This window comes from Carassius gibelio, chromosome B20 (assembly GCF_023724105.1).
Source record: "Carassius gibelio isolate Cgi1373 ecotype wild population from Czech Republic chromosome B20, carGib1.2-hapl.c, whole genome shotgun sequence".
Classification (NCBI taxonomy): Eukaryota; Metazoa; Chordata; class Actinopteri; order Cypriniformes; family Cyprinidae; genus Carassius; species Carassius gibelio.
In genome coordinates this window covers 16391080-16412306 of record NC_068415.1, presented here as the reverse complement: position 1 = coordinate 16412306, position 21227 = coordinate 16391080, and the positions used below count along the sequence as shown (strand labels likewise).

Genomic DNA, 21227 nt, shown 5'->3' with positions numbered 1-21227 from the left:
CCTGGACCTTATCACAAGATGGATGCCAGCCCAGAATCTCTCCAAAAGATGGCTGCCAACCCAAAGACTGTTCACAAAATGTCTGCCAGCCCAAAGACTGTCCCCAAAATGGCTGCTAATGCAGAGACAAATGACAGCAATTGATGATTAGTGTAGATTAGTCTGGACAAATTATTATGGGAAATGGAGTCCTGGGTAAATGCTAAAAGTCAGGGATGGAGTGTCCACTGGTGGAGCTGCAGCTCCAGCTGGTGATCGTGACAGAATCTCACATCAAAAATGTGTGTATTTTTATATCCTTCCAGGTTACACTAATAAACAGATACAGTTGAACTCAACAAGCTAAACAAACAAAATACAACCTGAAGCAACTTGAGTCACTATCTGTCAACACTTGGAGTAGGCTATAGTATCATCCAAACATGATGTATTTAGTTGTTTTGAGCTATGTTTATTACTGTTCACTGAAGGTTGACTATATTATAATTTCAACTTTTAGCCATTGTTTTTGCTTTATCTCTGCAGTCTTTGTAAGTCTGTTGAAAAAAAAAAATCACCACCTTTCATCAGATCTACCGATGATTAGTTACAGTTTCAAGCAGTTACAGTTTACAGTCAAGCTTTGAAGTGTGTGTTGGGGAAAAAAATGTTCCCGATGTTCTCCATCTATCAGGTGTCCTGTTTTTGAACTGCATTAACCCTGTTGAAAGAATGTTGTTTATATAATATAGTTTTTATTTGTTTAATTCTCTGCACTGAGAACATTACTGTATTTAATGACATTCATATGTATTTCTCGTCCAAATCTAAAGCACACTGGCAAGTTTACACAGTGAATAAACAGTGTACTTCTGAAACTGCCAGAACAACTTTGCAATCAGAGTGATGACAAAATATAAACCATGAGGAGAAGAAGAACATGATTCTGTCCTGATCCCATTCTTCATAGGCCCAGCGAGGTAGTTCATCAAAGGTAATCACTTATTCTAATGGACTTTCATATTTGTTTGTTCTTTTCTCTCTGTATAATACATGTGAGTGCAGATAGATGTGGCATGTCTGTCATTGTGTTTGACAGTAAACACCATTACACAGTCACTTGGGTATTTCAAATGATTTTTGATTTAGAAGTGAATTAAACTTACACAATATCATTCAAAGGTTTGCAGTTGTAAAATTAAAAAAAAAAAAAAATCTCTCTGAAAGAAGTGTCATGCTCTCCATGACTGCATCTATTTGTTCAAAATACAGTAAAAAAAATAATATTGTGAAATATTTTTATAATTTAAAATAGCAGCTTTTCATTTGAATAAAATGTCATTTATTCCTGTGATGACTAAGTTGAATTTTCAGCATCATAACTCCAGTCTTCAGTGTCACATAATCCTTCAGATATCATTATGAAATGCTGATTTTCTAATCAGACACCACCTATTCAAAACACCTAATAAGAAACACCTCTTATTATTATCAATTTTTGAAAAGAGTTGTGCTGTGTAATATTTTTGTAGAAACCATGATTATTATTCCAGGATTCTTTAATGAACAGAAAGTAAAAAATAAAAATAAAAAAGAGAGAGATGTTCAAAAGAACATTTATTTGAAATAGAAATCTTGTGCAACGTTTTAATTGTCCATTTCTAAAAGTCATTTTTGATCAGTTTAATGCATCTTTGTGGAAAAAAGATTTTAACTTCTTATTTCATATTTTATTCATAACTCAAAAGGCAAAAATGAAAAGAAAAAACATTAGAAACTGGTGTCATGAATGAACAGCTCTACTGATTCTACGGAGTGAAATCTATGGCAGGAATAATATTATAATACATCCACTAGACACTTTGGTCTCTAAAGAATTTCATCCAGTCTGTTTTCTTGTTTTTAATAAATAAGCTCTTAGGGTCCTGTCTCCAGTCCAAGCTGTGAGAGTGGAAGAATAAGATACAAGCTGGGAAAATGCATGGTGAGTTTTCAGGAGCTGCTTACTGGAATTTGCATTATGCCATTTTTACGTCATAAATAACATAAAAGTAAATATACAAGTAAAACAAACTGATTGGTTTTGTAAGTTTAATTTCAGGGTGGTATAGCATCTGACTAACACCTGAATAAGTGTTAAAGCCCTTCATTGTGGTTTTGTTCTTCATATCTTTTGATAGTTAATGATGGATTAAAAAAAAGCTCATGTGATGTTTTTATTGCTGGTTTTCACCAGCTATAAAAAAATGTTTTGTACATTTTAGAGCTTTGGTTTGCTTCAACAGCTTTCCTTCCCTTCATTCATTCATATCTTGTAGCATCTATTAAAATGAATGGCTGAGTGGAAATCTGGTATGGTCATGAAAAGACCCTTTTCTGCGAAACTCTTGTACATTATCAGACATCAGGGCACAGATGTGAACTAGATTACCCCACGCTCCCCCTAATATTCTTTTCCTGCTCTCTCTCTCTCTCTCTCTCTCTCTCTCTCTCTCTCTCCCTCACTCTCCTGAACACAAAAGAAAGAAATCATTGAGTTTCTCCCTTTTTATAAACACTCCCTCCCCTTCCAGTAGTCTCCAAATAGGGACACAGACTTTCAGGTTCCCAAACTTTGTTGGAAGAAGTGAAAAGAAGTCTAAGGCAGGCTGATTATGTGTGCTCCACTTCTCTGCCTCTGAAAGGCAAAGCAAATAACATTTTGACCAGACACATGGCTCTACCCTGTGACATGGCAGAAGATTCTGGTGAGTTCTGTCAGTTTTATTTTATTCATGTTTGTACTTTGCAAAACAAGACCTGTCTTGATCAATATGGCAGAGCTATTTAATGCCCTGATTTGAGTGCATGACTCATTACTTTAGTGACTGGTGTAAATATATCTTCTGACATTCATTTAATTATAGGAATATCACCTTACATTTCATAAATATGCGGCGATAATGTTTAAGACACACTACACTCAACCAACTTCACTTTCTTTTTTGCTGCACATGAAATTCTCTTTAATGTAAGTATGACTAAATTAAACCCAAAACTGGAACAGCGACTGTACTTTCCATTCAAAAAGACTTGTGGCCTATTTTCATAGTCTTCCAATATTACAAATGTGTTCTGAAGGTTGAGTTTCAGCATAAGAGTGAACATCTTATGCTCCAGACACTTGGCATGATTGCTGAAGGTTAATCGTGACTTTTTATCTGGAGTAGGCAGACTTTGTTATCATAAAAAGTGATACTGCATTTCCTTAGCTTTGAACTGGTTTGGCATGTATTTTTAGAAATGACACAATGCTTCTAAAAAGGTGCCTGAAGGAAATGTAAAGGTCAAAAGCGCTGTTTGAGTGGGCTTTTATAGTTCCAATAATATCATTTATGTGTCTAAAAGTTTTAATAGTTTTCTCCGTTGTAAAACATTACAAGCTCTGGATTGGCAGTGTGAGCAGTTGTGAGGGATCAAAACAGAGCGACTAATCAAATCAAGACTTTTGTGCCATTGTTCATTTACAATGTTGATCAGTAAATCTAAAAATATTGTTCGCATATGACAGCATTTTGCTCTGCTTGGTTAAGGAACAATATGCATCATTCCGAGACATGAAATAATTTTCAATATCTGTTTTTCTCATCTCAATACATTTGACACTTTCAGACTTAATTAAAAAATTAAACACCTTGCAAAAACATTTCAGTATTTAATTTTAACTGTGAAAAAAAAATTATAATAAAAGAGATTCATTCATTTTCTCAAAGTGCTTCAGGACTAAGTGAGAAATAAATCACTGCTTTCATCATTGCATGCACAGCAGAGCAGAAGTTCATTACAGGCTGTGTCGGTCTGTTGAGTTACAGATATTATCCTTACTCCATGAGGCACAAATGTCAATCAGCAAGCATGAACAACAAATTACTGCTGTAGAGAGGCAAAGATGCTCTTGATGGTACTCCTTTACTAAAATGGATGGGTCTTTACTAAAAGAGGTTGATTGTGATTTATAGGGATACCTACAGATTAGACAGGTAAAAAAAAAACTGAAGGCAACCCCACAGGTCAAACCTTTAAAAAAGATGACTGCAATTAACCAACAGATTTGATATTCTATTACACTAATGCAAAAAATATGAATGCATTAGCAGCAAAATGTATTTTTCATGCTGCCCAGAACATGCACAGGAAGATTTTTTTTAGGCAAAGCCTGCTGAACTACCGCAGAATCCAAAAGTGCTCACACTGTGGAAAAGAAAGCCGTCTTCCCTTGAAGACAGATATCGCATTTCACATTTCCAGATGTTGAGAGGAGTGTTGGGATACCCTGGAGTAAGACAGGACATTGAAAGTGGTTGTGTAAGTTGAGTTGATTCAGAGAGCAGGAGATAGAAAGAACAAAAAAACTTTTATGAAAACATCCTTTAAGGGATAGTACACCCAAAAATGTCTTTCCAAACCCGTAAGACCTCAAAATAAAGATATTTTTTTATTCTGAGAGCTCTTTGACCCTCCCATAGACAGCAAGGGTACTACCATGATCAAGGTCCAGAAAAGGTAGTAAGGACATCAGTAAAATAATCGTTGTGACATCAGTAGTTCAACAATAATTTTACGAAGCTACAAGAATACTTTTTGTGTGCAAAGGAAACAAAAATAACAACTTTGTTCAACAATTTTTCTCCTCCTCATTCAGTCTGCAGTGGCTTGCCTCAATTTTGGGGAGTATATTCTTGAAGCTTTGTACAATTACAGTTTGAATTACTGATGTTGCATGGACTATTTTACTGATGTGCTTACTATGTTCCTGGACCTTGATCGTGGTAGTACCCTTGCTGTCTATGGGAGGGTCTTGGAATGTATCAAAAAATTCTGAATTTGTGTTCTGAAGATAAACAAAGGTCTTACGGGTTTGGACGACTTGAGGATGAGTAATTAATGACCGAATTTACTTTTTTTTTGGGGGGGGGGGGGGGGGGGGGGACTATCCCTTTAAAGTAACCTATGTTGCAAAATTCATCATTGTTTTCTTTGCCCACTGAAAAATTCAATTCCTTCCCTTTGTTTTCAAGAAAACAACTTTTCTACAAATTGTTATGCGTAAAACTCAAATTCTCAAAAACTAAATTTTTCAGTTTACCTTTTGTCATATTAATTTTATTATTGAAGATAAAATTTATAAAACAATTTAAAGCAAAGGAACATCTAAGAATAATCTAAGATGATGCTTTTTCACGCCAAGGGCACTATGCAGAAACTGTAAAAAGGAAAGAGTCTCAACACTGTGTGATTGTATTATCTAAGATGGGGCTCACACTTTTTCTTTGAAAGAGTGTAAAGAGAGAGAGAGGGGTGAAGGGCACTCATCCTTGTACATGGAAGACTAAACAAACAGTCTCCCCTTCCAGAGAGGTCATGTGCTACACCTCAGGGCCCTCACATAAATGAATGTGCTCACTACACACACCAGCAGGAAGCCCCCCTCCACATGCTCCGGAAAACCCTGTAAAAGTCTACTGCTTCATTTAGCATTCACAGTACAGTTGGCAGACAGTATAGTTTCACAAATACAGCAACTTCTTTAATCCTCTGACCTCTCATTATCTTTCATATTTGACCGTAAGTTCCACGAAATTACTTAAAAAGCTATGTGTATTTTTCTAGATTTGTTTTATTCAGTTTGGTATCTAGAGAATGTATTCAGTGCATAACATAACATAACAACATTGTAACAATTTTACGCACACCCACAGAGTTCTCAAGTTTGGGGTCCATAAGTTTGTAAATATTTTTATTCATTAAGGACATACTAATTTGATTACACATGACAGTTAAGACTTTTACATTGTTACAAAATAAAATACAAATCTTACTATTCTTTAGTTTTTCTTTAACTCTGTATTCAAAAAAATTGTCACCATTTCCACAAAAATATTAAGCAGCACAAATGTTTTCTTTGGAAGCTGGTTTCTGTCGTGGGAAGAAAATAAGTAAATAAAGGCAATTCTGACTCTATTACTAATGATTCTTGTTTTATATCTGATAATTACAAAAATGTTCTTCTCATTCTAAGAATTTTTCTCAGAAATGCAAGTTATAATCTCACAATTCTGTGAAGAAAGGTCCCAATTGTTAAATATTCACACTGAATAGAAAAGTTGTGATATATAAACTAACACTTGCAAGAACAAATAATTCAAAACTGAGCAACTACCAGTTATATTTCTTACAAGTTATTTTAAATTGTAATAATATTTCACAATATTAATGTTTTACTGTATATTTATCAAATACATGTAGCCTTGGCGAGCCTGAGAGTCTTTCAAAAACATTACAGTCTTTTGAACAATACTGAATAGTTTCCATTGAAGAAAAGTTTTGGTCTGTTCTCAAAGCAAAACATTATTTAACCATCTGTTTATGTCTTCACAGATGAGGTCAGAGCTTTGCAACAGTGGTGATTGTGTGGAAAAGCTGCGTCCAGCTTTGAGGGGCTCAGGAGGGACCTCACGTTTGTCATTGCTTGAGTTCTCATCCATCACTCCGTCAAGTCCCAGGTCATAGAGGTTCCTCCCTCGTCTGGGTCATGATGAGGCTTCACTCTACTCTGGGCACTTGGCTCTTCACACTCCTAGTGATGCCAGTCTACTGCCAGAGTGGTGATGATGGAGAGTGGGGATCAGGTGACGTCTCTGGGACTGTGGTCACTGGCAACTCCTCCGCTCCAGTCTTTCATGCAGTCGGGGATGAGCCAGACAGGACCAGGCCAGTTTTTCAGAGCCTGTCAGAGACAGAAGGCGGCGACTGTTATGTCAACTTTCACACCAGCCAAGTCATGACAAGGCGGCTACGAGCTTTCAGAGAGGAAGTTGCTTATCTAAAGGCCATTCAGCATGGGAACCAGGCAGTGATGGAGAATCTGGTCCAGTATGTAGGAGCAGAGATGGGAGATCAACGCTACGAGGAGGTGATCCAAGAGAACATTGTTGGAACCAGAGAGGATCACGTGAGCTGTGAGAGTGTGGTGACAAAAGCAGCAGAGGAGTTGGAGAGTCAGCTGGAGGGAGACGCTCAAGCCACTTTGGCTGGTATTCAGAAGTGAGATGAGTTGAATCATAATAAGGCAGTCATATGCTCTCGTCTTCGAGGCAAAACTCCATGGTTTTTAACAATTTAAGATGCTTTAACAAACCTGCATGATAAAGAGGAGGGAGGAAAGTCTAACACGTGCAAAATATTTAGTATAAAATTGTACAATTTGCTGTTGACACATGAGAAATGATGATGGAAGATCATAGGTGAAAATGTCTATATTTTTTTAAGTACACTGGTATACTGTACATCCCAAATAAACAAATAAAACTACAGAATTGCATTAATTTGACCATAATTACAGTAAAAAAAAACATAATATTAGGAAATATTATTACAATTTAAAATAACTGTTTTCTATTTGAATATATTTTTAAATGAAATTTATTCCTGTAATGCAAAACTGAATTTTTATCGGTCATTACTCCAGTCTTCAGTGTCATGTGATCGTTCAGAAATCATTCTCATATGCTGAATTGCTTTATTATTAATGTTGACAATGTTGTGCTGCTTAAAATTTTTGTCAAAGCATTTTTTAGGATTCGTTGATGAACAGAAAATCTAAAATAATATAATTCATGTAAAATAGAATATATATATATACATATATATATATATACATATATATATATATACATATATATATATATATATATATATATATATATATATATATATATATATATATATATATATATATATATATATATATATATATAGATATATATCTATATATATAGATATATATCTATATATATAGATATATATCTATATATATATATATATATATATATATATAGATATATATATATATATATATATATATATATATATATAGATATATATATATATATATATATATATATATATACATATCTATATATATAGATATATCTATATATATATCTATCTATATATATATATATATATATATATATATATATATATATATATATATATATATATATATATATATATATATATATATATGTACAGTATGTATATGTAGTATAATTAGTTTAATTTATATAATTTATTTACTATATACATTTGTATATGTATTTTGTTTTTGTTTCCCAATATATAGAGAGTTCAGTTATAGACCTTAAAGGGATAGATCACCCAAAAATTAAAATTAACCCATACATTACTCACCCTCAAGGCATCCTATGTGTATATGACTTTCTTCTTTCAAACAAATCCAGTCTGAGTTATATAAAAAAAACTGTATTTGATCTTTCAATCTGTTTAATGCCACTAAACAGCTGTGTTGCATTGCATCAGTCCAAAAGAAGTGAAATAAAAAGCACCCATCCATTAAAAAAAAGTGTCTAACGTGGCTCCGGGGGGTGAACAATATCCTCCTGTAGCAAATCTTTGTGTTTTGTAAGAAAAATATCCATATTCAAAACATAATAATCACTTTAATGTAGCCTGCGCCAACAGTTGTACACAGAAGCAGCTCCAGACTGATGAGGTATGAGGTCAGCGCTGCGCATGCGCCGGTGAGTCTTGTGAAAACCAACATTTGTTACCAGGAGCAAAGGAAGCAAAGTTTCTTTACTTTAGCAAATGAAAACCAGTCTCCTCTTGGCTTATATAAAAATCCTCCAACATTCTTCTTTACAAATCCTCGTTTGGACTTCTAATTAGTGACCGTTGTTTTGTTTTGATCTCTACCCTGCAATTCCTTGTTCGTCACATCTGAGTGGCACATGAGCAAAGCTGACCTCATACATCAATCCCCCGGAATGCTTCCATTTACAACAGTGAGTACAAGCTAGATCAAAGTAATAATTATCTCTTAAATATGGTTGATTCTTTTTTTTAACAAAAACAAATTGATTCGCTACAGGAGGTCTTTGTTCACCCCCCCCCCCCCCCCCCCCCCCATGTGAGATGTGAGCCATGTGAGACACTTTTTTTGTTTTTTAATAGATGGGCACTTTTTATTTAACTTCTTTTGGACTGAAGCATGCAACACCCGCTGAGTGCCAGTAAACAGCTTGAAAGATCACAGACAATTTTTTTATATAATTCCGACTGGATTTGTCTGAAAGAAGAAAGATAAATTAATAAAAGTAAAATTCTAAAAGTAAATCCTAAACAAGAAATAAATGCTTATAAACACAGTGATGTAAAAAAAAGCTTGTAGCTCGTAGAGCCTCAGACTAACCACAATGACACGACTGATTCTGGTCTCTGGGTTTTCCATCACCAGTCTGGACAGTTGGAAGGAATGTGAATTTCAGCCCCTTTGAGGCCCCTACTTCAAGAAATACTATGCTGAGGCCCCTGTTCATTTCCTTCTTCTCCTCTCTCTTTCTCTCTCTCTCTATTTCTGATGTTGTGTCTACTTTATGTCTTTATCTAAGAATAAAAGAGGAGTCCCTTGCCTTTGAAGAAATGCTGCGTACCGCGACAGACATCGCCACTCGACTGGAGAGCTCCTCACGAACCCTGCATGTGGAGATGATCAAACAGCTGAGGAAGAACATGAGACAGCCACGCAAAACTAAATGATTCAGTGGGAAGCCCTCCAACCTGAAAAAAAAAAACTGATAAAAGTGATATACGGCATGTCACATCAATATTATCCACAATGTTTTAATAACAGTAAAACAACATTGTCCCCTTAAACAGTGGACCATTTGCATTTTTTTATATTTTATCTCACTTGCTTACTATGTTTTAAAAAGCACTATTGTCAGAGAATAGACTGAAATGCTATACTATATTTTTCTCTCTTGTACAATGTTCATTTATGAGCCATAATGAAAACATAATGGCTTTGTGTACAAGGAAATTGTAAAAATGATCTTGGCATTGAGGTGACTTCTTAAAAGAATATTCTCTTTCCAAGTACAGACAACCCTGTAGCTATGGTCTAGATGTCTTGGCGCTAGGGAGCAGATGGTGAAAAGACTGTATGAGGGTCTGGAAATCAGCAAGCATGAACTCTTATACGTTGGAGAGAGAGAGAGAAAGTTGGAAATGAAAAAAGAAAGAAAGAAAGAAGGAAAGAAAAACATGGCAGTGATGTCACCGAGACATAAAAACGTTACTTGGCAGCTTGAAGCCAGAATCTAAAAGAATGAGAAGAAAGAATCAGAAATCTTTGTGACTAAAGAATGTTATTTTAAAATATATTGTGATTACTCGGGTATGATTAAATATACTGTAAGTATAACTATTAAAATATAAGTGTATTACTCTTGTCAGTTGTGGTCACTTTTGCTATTTTTGAAGGGATTTATGTGTGCATGCTGGCAGCGTTCATGCATACAGATTGTGTGAAAGAATGAATTTCAGTGACAAACTAAATATAATACTGAGTGTTGAATATTTATTACTGTTGATGGGGGTTATAGTCATTCTTTAGGTGGCATTGCTGTATATGATTTTCACTAAAAGTATATATCAGGGTTTCCAATTTAAAAAATGTACAATTAGAGAAGGTATTTTTCCAAGCCATCCCTTTGCTAGAAATTGCTTGTTGAGAGTGTGAACTCTTTAAATTGATTAAAAATAAAAGCCCTACAAACGCCCCTTCAGCATTTATTCAGCAACCCTGACCTCTAGCGGAAATTAATTGCAATAACAAATCAATCACTTGATGCAATAATAAGATTGGCCCTGATTTGACAAGGACTGTGTCCATATGAGATCGGGAACGTATTCAATAAACGTGAATTAATTATGTTGTTTTTATTTGAAAAAGAAAATTCGTTCAGATTTGTTGAAAATAAACATCGGGCAATTTGGAATGTGGTCAAGCTCGTGAACTTGTGATGTGTTCGCTCCCTCCCTTTCTGTCTGACATGAAAGTGGGTAGGCGGACTGAGATAGAGATGCTCAGTCTGGAGTAAACCCTGGAAACAGCAGGAGCCAGGTCATGAGTGCATCTATACACTGTCTGGCACGAATGGAGTTACTCTGGGATATATCTAAAAATACTTCTTTTTTTGGATGCATATGGAGATAAATAGCCTAATACTTTTGCAGCACGGAATCTGATCTTCCGCTGAACAGGTGCGCAGAACTTAAACTCATCATCGTGCTTTTTCACGTAGAGAGAAATAAACTTAAGGGTTAAATAAATATGGATAAACACTGGATTTATGCTACTTAATTTGAAACATTTTTACGAAAAACCGATTTTTGCCAGCCCTTATAATACATGTGATAAAAAAAAAAAAAGACGAGAACCAGCAGAGGATGCAGAGTATGACACCACAACAGAAAACACAGAAGCCACTGAATTATACGGGAACTGTCGCGTGGAATGCAGATGAAAACATAGAAATGTAATGAAAGTAATCGGCTGTATGATGGAGCGCTTTCTTCAGAATCAGCGGTTCTTCCTGAGGATTTCACTTCTCTGCACTATCCTATGTGAGTCAAGTAAGTTCTGAATTTTTTATTTATTTATTTTTTTTTTACTTTTTTTTTTTTTATTTTTTACTTTTTTTCCACAAAAATTGCTTAAGAATAATCCAAACGTATTATATAATTGTAGCTATAAACTTATTTTGATTGCACATTTCCAAAAACCATGTCCACTTTTATGTGGTTAGCGGCTTTGATGCTAGTTTAACTTGAACCAGCTTTGGTCACCCTGAGCCAGAGCCTTAAAAATAAGACAACGTTTATTTGATTGTTTTACCTGTGTACTAGGCATTTCCAACGTGCATTGATTAATATGATCTGATTTGATTCATTGTCAATTAAGAATCTCCTTAAAATCTCAAAACATCCAGCTTAATCTGGTTTTCAACTGGTCACAATGAGAGACCAATTTATCTTAAACCAACAAACCACCATGAGCTGGTTTAAGATGCAAATGCTTTCACATATCCACAGTCAGAGATGTGTAAGCATTAGAATGGCACGCACGATTGCCAGTAAAATTAAGTGTCCTCTCCGCGGCCAAGCTGGCGCTTAAATCAAGGCAGATTTATTGCGCTTGCTCATCACTCTGCGTTTACGCTCGCACTCTCCACGAGCGCCGCTCGCTGTCAGCAGCCTCTGGACTCCTGATGAATGAATATCACTGCGGGCATCTGACGAGCTTGCAGGATGCACTTTACCGACGCTATTTGCATCGGATTTCCTTAAGGACATGCCGAGCCCTTGAAAGTTTCCAGAGTTTAACGGAGATACAAGAAGAAGAAGGTCGCCAGCCAATTTCAGGTCCGAGTCTTTGATCTAACAACCCACAAGTTTGTTTAGTGAAATCCGTCCACCTGCTCTGCTCCTCACAGACTGGAGAACAGATGCGCTGTTATCGCTGTTTGAGCGACTGCAGAACTGACGCAGACTTCACCGTTCCAAACTGGAGTTGAGAACGAGCCTCCGATGTTCTTTTACGTTACACACAAAAATTATCACGGTGATCACGGTTTAGTAGCCAATTGCAACTTGAGAAATATAACTGTAATTAATATGATTTAAAATGTAGACCTACACCTTTTAGTTATAGGATACATGTACCAAATTAAAGATTTTTAGAATAAAAATATAAAATAATATAAAACATAAAATGTAGGCTATATAAAATAATATTTTAAAGTCAAATTGTGGTGCAACAGTTATATTTACAGTATAAGTTCCCTGCACTCTGAATTAAATTACTGATGAAGACAATTAGACAGTCACCTTAAAAACTAAAATTAAAACATGTTAGCATTGTAAAATAAGGTTTATCAACCTTTAATCATTTTGTTTATTTTTAAAAAAAGATGAAAATACCAAGATAACACAGTTTACATTGTTTTAGTTAAAACTAAAACTCCACATTTGTGCCAAATAATTTTTAATTTTATGTTTTATTAAACATTTTATTAAGTGAAAAGTTTAATTAATAAATTAATAATAATAATAATAATAATTATTATTATTATTATTTATTGTGAAGAAATAGAAAACAAATTTTCTCTAATTAAACCATATTGCCTGTTGGTTAATGAACACTTTTTCCTTTATTCTCAGCTATACACACACACACACACACACACGCTCACTGGCAACTTTATTAGGTATACCTTGCTAGTACCGGGTCGGACCCCCTGTTGCCTTCTGATATGCCTCAGTTCTTTGTGGCATTGATTGAACAAGGTGTTAGAAACATTCTTTAGAAATTTTGGTCCATATTAACTTGATAGCATCACGCAGTTGCTGGAGATTTGTCGGCTGCACATCCTCGATGCAAATCTCTCGTTCCACCTCTTACCAAAGCTCTATTGGATTGAGATCTGGCGACTGTGGAGGCTGTTTGAGTAAAGTGAACTAATTTTCATGTTCAAGAAACTAGTCTGAGATTATTTGAGCTTTGTGACATGGTGCATTATCCTGCTGGAAGTAGCCATCAGAAGATGGGTACACTGTAGTCATAAAGACATGGAGAAGGTCAGCAACAATACTCAGGTAGACTGTGGTGTTTAAACCATTCTCTATTGGTACTAAGGGGCCCAAAGTGTGCCAAGAAAATATCACCCACACCATTACACCACCACCAGCAGCCTGAACCATTGAGACAAGGCAGGATGGATCCATGCTTTTCCATGATCCATGTTCTTTACACCAAATTCTGACCCTATCATCTGAAGGTCACAGCAGAAACTGAGACTCATCAGACCAGGCAACGTTTTTCCAATCTTCTAGTGTCCAATTTTGGTGAGCCTGTGTGAATTGTAGCCTCCGTTTTCTGTTCTTAGCTGACAGGAGCGGCACCCGCTGTGGTCTTCTGCTGCTGTAGCCCATCTACTTCAGAGTTCAACCTGTTGTGCATTCAGAGATGGTATTCTGCATACATTGGTTCTAATGAGTATTTATTTGAGTTACTGTTGCCTTTCTATCATCTCTAACCAGTCTGCCCATTCTCCTCTGACCTCTGACATCAACAAGGCATTTTCATCCACACAACTGCCGCTCACTGGATATTTTCTCTTTTTCAAGCCATTATCTGTAAACCCTAGAGATGGCTGTGCTCAAAAATCCCAGTAGACCAGCAGTTTTTGAAATACTCAGACCAGCCCGTCTGGCACCAACAACCATTCCATGTTCAAAGTCACTTAAAACCCCTTTCTTCTCCATTCTGATGCTCGGTTTGAACTTCACATCTAGATGCATAAATGCGTCTTCACCACATCTATATGCATAAATCCAATACCAAATTCCTAGCCTCAGAATAATAATAACTTCAAAATGCATCATGCTTTAAAAAGCAAGAAATGTGCCAGAGGTGAGAAAATATTTTCCTGACTGTAGTCGGTGCTGTGCTTGGCTTTCATACCATGTCCCACTGTACTAATGCCCTGTGGTGCAGACCCTAAATCTGATTTGATAATGACATGTTGTCACTTGCCCAGAGTGTGACTCATTGTGCCAGGATGACCCAAGGGAGATCAGTTCTCCACACAGCAAATGACTGCTCTCAGAGAGCAACTCCAGCCATGCTACAGCACTCAAATAGCAGGCCTGACACATACTATGTGCAAACACTGTCCTCAGGGTTCTGTGTTAATGCCTCCTCAGCTCAGAGATGAGACCGGAGTGGGCCATCTTAATGGTGTCTAGCCTCTGTCCTGCAAAGGTGTCAACCAGAGGTGCAGTGATTACAGAACATATCCTCTTGAAAAAAGAAGAGAATCAGTCATCATTCAGTTAGCCTCACTGGCCCACATATCATTAACATTTGTCGGCTTCACACATATCAGGTGTTTGAAGCAATGTTTTTGAAAGCATTTTTCCTCACTATATAGGTATGTCCAAATGAAAACTTAAATAGAAAACATATTATAAGTAGTATTCATTAAGATCAAAGTACTATATTCTTCATGTGGTTACTGCCTCATGATTTCAGACATACTACTCATTGAATCCATACTGTTTTTCATATACTACAGTATATGAAAAACAGTATGGCAAAAGAAAAGATGGCATAGGCCTGCTCTAACCCAAGCTCATGAACGTGCGTTTCAATGGGACAATTTTCTGTTTCTATTTGGCATACTATTTATATGCAAAAATGGACTTCGGCGTGCATATGATATGCAATAGGTAGGTTTAGGAGTGTGGGGTAGGTACGTATTTCATGTACGCCAGAAATGTGTATATAAACCCCAACAAAGTGCATATCATATGCATGCAAAAACTGCACACTATATGCATGTAAAACATGCGTATCATATGCACAGTCTCTGCATATGAATATCAGGTAAAATAAAATAAAATAAAATAAAATAAAACATGCAACTGATAGCATATGCATTTCCATGAGTTTGGGCTCACCAGTCAGTCAGTGAAAACAGGTCTAGATTTATTTATTTATTTATTTAATTTGGAAAATAAACTACTTTTAATAAAGACAAAATCTAAATTGACAATAATTAAAAAAAATATATAAAAAAAAATTTGATTTGATGGAATACTGTGTAATTTATTTATTTAATTTATCCACACATCTTTTTTTGTGCTCTTTAATTAAGTAAATAGACTGGCGTTCTGAATTACTCATAATATTTTTTAGTTGTTCACTGTTTGTGACAAACTTTCAGCTTTTTTTTTTTTTTTGTAATGGGAAATAAAAGTAAGAGTTATAGGCCTATGTTTTCAGTGAGTGTGATATTTCAAATTCAGCGATTTTTGGAAACATAACACTCTGCTCACGTGATATTGCTGAAGTTTAATTGTGTGGAATAGTTTTGCCTGGAAACATTTTTGAGCCATTACAATCAACAAATGAGAAGTGATGAAGTGATGATGCGTGTAATTATATATGATTAAAGAAATGAATGGAAGTTAATCCCCTGATGAAGTGCTTTAATACTATATGTTTTAGTTATTTAATATGCAAATAGTGTGGTCAGGAAGCCCTAGATAAATTAATAGGCTCTCCTTCCCATTAGTTCATTGAAGTATTTAATCTCTACCTCTGTAAATTCACACACTTGTTCAATAATTTGTCATGCTACACTCAAATCTATAAAAAACTTTCTAAATAAGCTGAGCTTGCGAAACTGCTTCTCTAGCAATCTGAATGTTTGGCACTTCAGCAATGAACCAAGCTCACTATAAGATGATGTAATGTACTTTATGACTGCAATTTAAAAGCACAATAGAACAACAATGTAATTTGCCTCCACTTTCTCATTATCATATATTTTATTGTGAAAGGAGCTTTATAGAAGTCGAAATAGACTGTATATATATATACTTTTCTTATTTTATATATATATATATTTATATATATATATATATATATATATATATATATGTGTGTGTGTGTGTGTGTGTGTGTGTGTGTGTGTGTGTGTGTGTGTTTTATTTTCTTTTGAAACATTTGATCAAATCTAGTACTAGTAGTATTAGCAGTTCGAATGTAATGTCTTCTTTTCCACTTGCAGTCTCTTGTTGTGAGAAGACTCATTCACACGCTGAAGATGAACTCTTCAAAAAGCTCTTTGATGGCTACAACAAGTGGTCAAGGCCTGTACCAAACACCTCTGATGTTGTCATTGTCAAGTTCGGTTTATCTATTGCCCAGCTGATTGATGTGGTAAGTTAAATGAACTATTTTCGATTTAAATATAGCTTAAGATGTAATATATTCCTGTGATGGCAAAGCTAAGTTTTCAGCATCATTATTCCAATATACAGTGTGTCACATTATCCTTCAGAAATCATTCTAATATGCTGATTTGCTCAATAAACATTTATTATTATTATTATTATTATTATTATAAATGTTGAAAATAGTTGTGCTGCTTAATATTTTTTGTGGCAATATCCTTAAATAATTTATTTTAAAATCTTGCTAACCACAAACCTTTGAATAGTAGTAAACATATTACAGTTTTTTATGCTCTTATTGTTATTGCTGTTATAAAACTAATACCTTGTCAGATTGCAAAAAAAAAAAAATGAACCTAAACCTCACATGCATCCAGAGTCTGTTTTGGCCCAAGGATATCTAAAGCTTAGTATTCTTACAATAACAATAAATAACAAATGCTAATTATAATTTTTACAATTTTGTTTACAGATATGGTGAAATATTCATTTCACAAGGCAGTAACGTCAACCTCCTACTGTATATTGCCATATTAAGAGCCCTAAAACCTTAGAATATTGATTCATTTAGGTTCATGCTCCTTTAAGGCTCCAAGTCCATCGGAAGATTAAAATGATAAGGTGTTTGTGATCTTTCTGAACCAAAAGCTTTCTGCTGGAGCAAACCCAGCATTCTGACTCATCTAATACTCACTGTCCTTCCTTCCTTTTCTCCTCCACAGGACGAGAAGAATCAGATGATGACAACAAATGTCTGGCTAAAGCAGGTATGTGCAGCAGGAAAGTTCATATGTGGAATGGAGAATTTGTTTTATGATCTGGCACCATAAATTAGAACAAAGTTGGCTAAATAGTAAAATGATTTAATGATAACAATCAAAATAAAATTGTCAAGTAAGTATTATGGTGGCAGTCATTTTGCAAAGATTTAGTTTTTAATTTTCTGAACATTTGTGGCCTCTCGCTCAGGAGTGGAATGACTATAAACTACGCTGGAAGCCGTCAGACTACGACAATGTGACTTCTATCAGGGTTCCGTCAGAACTAATCTGGGTCCCGGATATAGTTTTGTACAACAAGTGAGTAACAATTTATCTGAGCTAAGAACACTCATAAATCTCCACAAGTTAAATGCAATGAAATCAAGCCAGAGCGTAAGATGTTAACTGTGTAGTGCTGTGTAGACTGTTTTAAATGCCGAGTTGGTTCTCAGAAGCGCACAAGCATGACATGATCTATAACGTGTACTGTATGCAATTAGCCTGACTACGTCAGACTTCATACTTCCACTCAATTTCATTTCAGCGAAGTAGTAGAGTTTGGTATTACCAGGCTAGTATGCAATACCATGCCATTGGAATGCACTGAAATGAACTGAAATGAACTCACACACTTCTTTAGACTGACACCCACTGTTTGAATGTGGTGCTACACCAGCCTAGATACCAAGAACTCTAAAAAAGGCAGTTCATACACTGTTTAACTGCCGAATCATTATTAAAACAAATATGTCCTGTCTGAAAGACTTAAAATATCCAAGAAACTCCATGTAGAAGGCATCATTTAATGATGATGACAGCTTATAAATAATTAACCACTTATCGATATTATCTACCACTCACTCATACATTTATTTGTTAATTTGTTTATTTATTATTTTTTTTAATACTTCATTTATCCATTTACTTATCTTAAATGTACAGTATGTCATATTACTAAAATAACCCAATAATCAAAAACCTACAACCAAACTGTGTGCATGTGTAAAATGGTTTGGAAAGTAATAATAAGAATAATAGTTTGTTTATTTGGTTAGTTTTATTTTTTATAGGTAGGGTGTGGGTGATATACCAGTAGACATGTATAGACATATTTAGATTTTGGACTGTCATCTCTATGGTGGTTACACCTTCACATGACGTTGCTGTGCTATGTAAAATGTATCATTTGAATTTGCTTTTAAGTATTTAAAAACACTTTTATGTGTCAGAAGCCGTCTTTGCAAGTATCCTCCTAAACACAGTTATTCAGGTCTTAAGCGAAAGCAAACAGCTGAGAAAGAAAACACTTGTGTAACAGTATATTGGATTCGGGCAGCTCTGAAAGTGACAGCAGTCTAATATTCATGCTGTCTGTCATTCATGTGAATCAAACAGAAATGAGAAAAATCTCACTGCTTTGGACTAAATTACTTTTGTATCCATAATAAGAAGAAATATATTACACAATAAAGAATATGCAGTGTTTTTATTCGATTACGTTATTCAATGTATGTAGCATATTATGTATTTGATCTAACGTAGTACCCCCCCCCCCATAGCTTTTAAATAGTTTCTTGTTCTTATGCATAATGTCATGCATAATTTCTATTGTATATAATTTTCATATAATTACTTTATTTTAAGCAAAAATAACTAAATTTTTTGTGATATATATTTTTAGCGTGATATAAAATTACTCATATTGTGATATGAGATTTTTATCATATCGTCAACTCCTAAGGCTTCGTTAATATGTTTATTTATCTTGTGTACATAAAATTTTATATTAGGGGAAGTTGTGGCCTAGTGGTTAGACATTATGACTCCTATCCCTAAGGTTGTGGGTTTGAGTCTCGGGCCGGCAATTCCACAACTTAAGTGCCCTTGAGCAAGGCACCGAACCCCAAAACTGCTCCCCAGGCGCCGCAGGATTAATGGCTGCCCACTGCTCTGGGTGTGTGTTCACAGGGTGTTGTGTTCACTAGTCTGTGTGTGTACACTTTGGATGGGTTAAATGCAGAGCACTAATTCTGAGTATGGGTCACCATACTTGACTGTATGTCACTTTCACTGTAACAGCAAACATGCAAGTTTTATTTGCTTTGAAGCAAATATTAAAATGTGTGAAAATGTATTTTGCTGAATTGTATGATGCATGAAACCATTTCACTGCTTTTCCTCTAGTAAAGTGACATCTGATCAAATTAATGTTGTTGTCCCCTTCAGTGCAGATGGGGAGTTTGCGGTGACCCACATGACCAAAGCCCACCTCTTCCACACAGGTAAAGTGCTCTGGGTTCCACCTGCCATCTACAAGAGCTCATGCAGCATAGATGTCACCTTCTTCCCCTTTGACCAGCAGAACTGCAAGATGAAATTCGGTTCGTGGACTTACGACAAAGCCAAGATTGACTTAGAGCGCATCGAGAACACGGTCGACCTGAAAGATTACTGGGAGAGCGGCGAGTGGGCCATCATCAATGCTGTCGGCACCTACAACACCAAGAAGTACGACTGCTGCCATGAGATCTACCCAGACATCACCTACTTCTTCATAATCCGCCGTCTGCCGCTCTTCTACACCATAAACCTCATCATCCCCTGCCTGCTCATCTCCTGCCTGACCGTGCTGGTCTTTTACCTCCCGTCAGATTGTGGTGAGAAGATCACGCTGTGTATCTCGGTCCTCCTCTCGCTCACCGTCTTCCTGCTGCTCATCACAGAAATCATCCCCTCTACCTCGCTCGTGATCCCGCTCATTGGCGAATACCTTCTCTTCACTATGATCTTCGTCACCTTGTCCATCGTCATCACCGTCTTCGTGCTTAACGTCCACCACCGCTCGCCCAGCACTCATAAGATGCCCCACTGGGTTCACTCAGTCTTCTTGGATTTGATCCCACGGTGCTTGTTTATGCGTAGACCTGCACCGGACAGCCGTCGCAGGCAGAAACTCCTCCTCCTGCAGCGGCAGGGACAAGGAATGACATCACGGGTTCTTGGACCGGCAAACGCAACCCTCAGTACAGCAACTAGCTGGTTCAGAGGAGAGGATGAGTCCCGCAGACGCTTCTGTTATAAGGATTTAGAACTGGGAACGCTGTCCTCGGCGATCTCGCTTTCACTCCAGACCCCTTCGCCCTGCCCTCTCATCTCGACTCCACCTCCTCTACAGAAATTTGGCCCCTCCTCAAGACTGGAGTTGGGCCTGGCTTCCAGGCAGCTTGGTGGAAGAGTTAATGTCACAAAGCGGCCTGAAAACATGATGCCAGACACCCCAGGGTTCCCTCTGTCCCCCAGTGTCCTGCAAGCTCTGGAGGGGGTTCACTACATAGCAGACCACCTGAGAGCAGAAGATGCTGACTTCAGTGTGAGTTTCTTTTGATTAATTTTACACTACTATTCCAAAAGTTTAGTGTAATTTAAACTAAGCACACAGCATTTATTTGCATAGCATTTATTAGCGATAAGCACACAGCATTTATTTGATTTAAACGCAGTGAAAACTGCAATTTTCTCAAATAAATTCCCATTTAAAATATATTTCTATTTTAATATATTTTAAAATGTCATTTATTCCAGTGATGGCGAAATTCAATTTAAAGCATTGATCCAGTCTTCAGTGTCACATGATTCTTCAGAAATCATTCTTATATGCTCATCTTATGCTCAAGAAACACGTTTATTATCAAAGCTGAAAACAATTGTGCAGCTTAATATTTTTTTGTGGAAAATGATATTTCAGGAATCTTTGATGAATATAAGCTATTTGAAATAGAAATATTTTGTAACATTCTAAATGTACTTACTGACATTAAGTAACTGACATGAATTTAA

General features: G+C 36.0%; 2 protein-coding genes across 3 annotated transcripts in view; both read left to right on the top strand.

Moving 5' to 3' along the window:
- Positions 1 to 2548: 2548 nt before the first annotated feature.
- Positions 2549 to 10265, top strand: si:ch211-142k18.1 (uncharacterized). The gene is made up of 3 exons (XM_052585789.1): positions 2549 to 2726; positions 6397 to 7062; positions 9432 to 10265. The coding sequence occupies exons 2-3, from the start codon at positions 6551 to 6553 to the stop codon at positions 9577 to 9579; spliced, it is 660 nt and encodes a 219-aa protein (XP_052441749.1). The 5' UTR covers positions 2549 to 2726; positions 6397 to 6550; the 3' UTR covers positions 9580 to 10265.
- A 661-nt stretch (positions 10266 to 10926) lies between these two features.
- The window catches only part of chrna2b (cholinergic receptor, nicotinic, alpha 2b (neuronal)), a 12320-nt gene continuing 2019 nt past the window's right edge, over positions 10927 to 21227 (top strand). Inside the window, exons 1-5 of one of the 2 annotated variants that reach the window (XM_052586267.1) lie at positions 10927 to 11451; positions 16464 to 16615; positions 17352 to 17396; positions 17599 to 17708; positions 19617 to 20760. In XM_052586267.1, coding sequence (XP_052442227.1) covers positions 11367 to 11451; positions 16464 to 16615; positions 17352 to 17396; positions 17599 to 17708; positions 19617 to 20760 — 1536 coding nt within the window. In that variant the 5' untranslated portion in view covers positions 10927 to 11366. Of the gene's footprint in view, positions 11461 to 16463; positions 16616 to 17351; positions 17397 to 17598; positions 17709 to 19616; positions 20761 to 21227 lie in introns of both variants that reach the window. The other variant, XM_052586266.1, reaches the window with a different exon arrangement.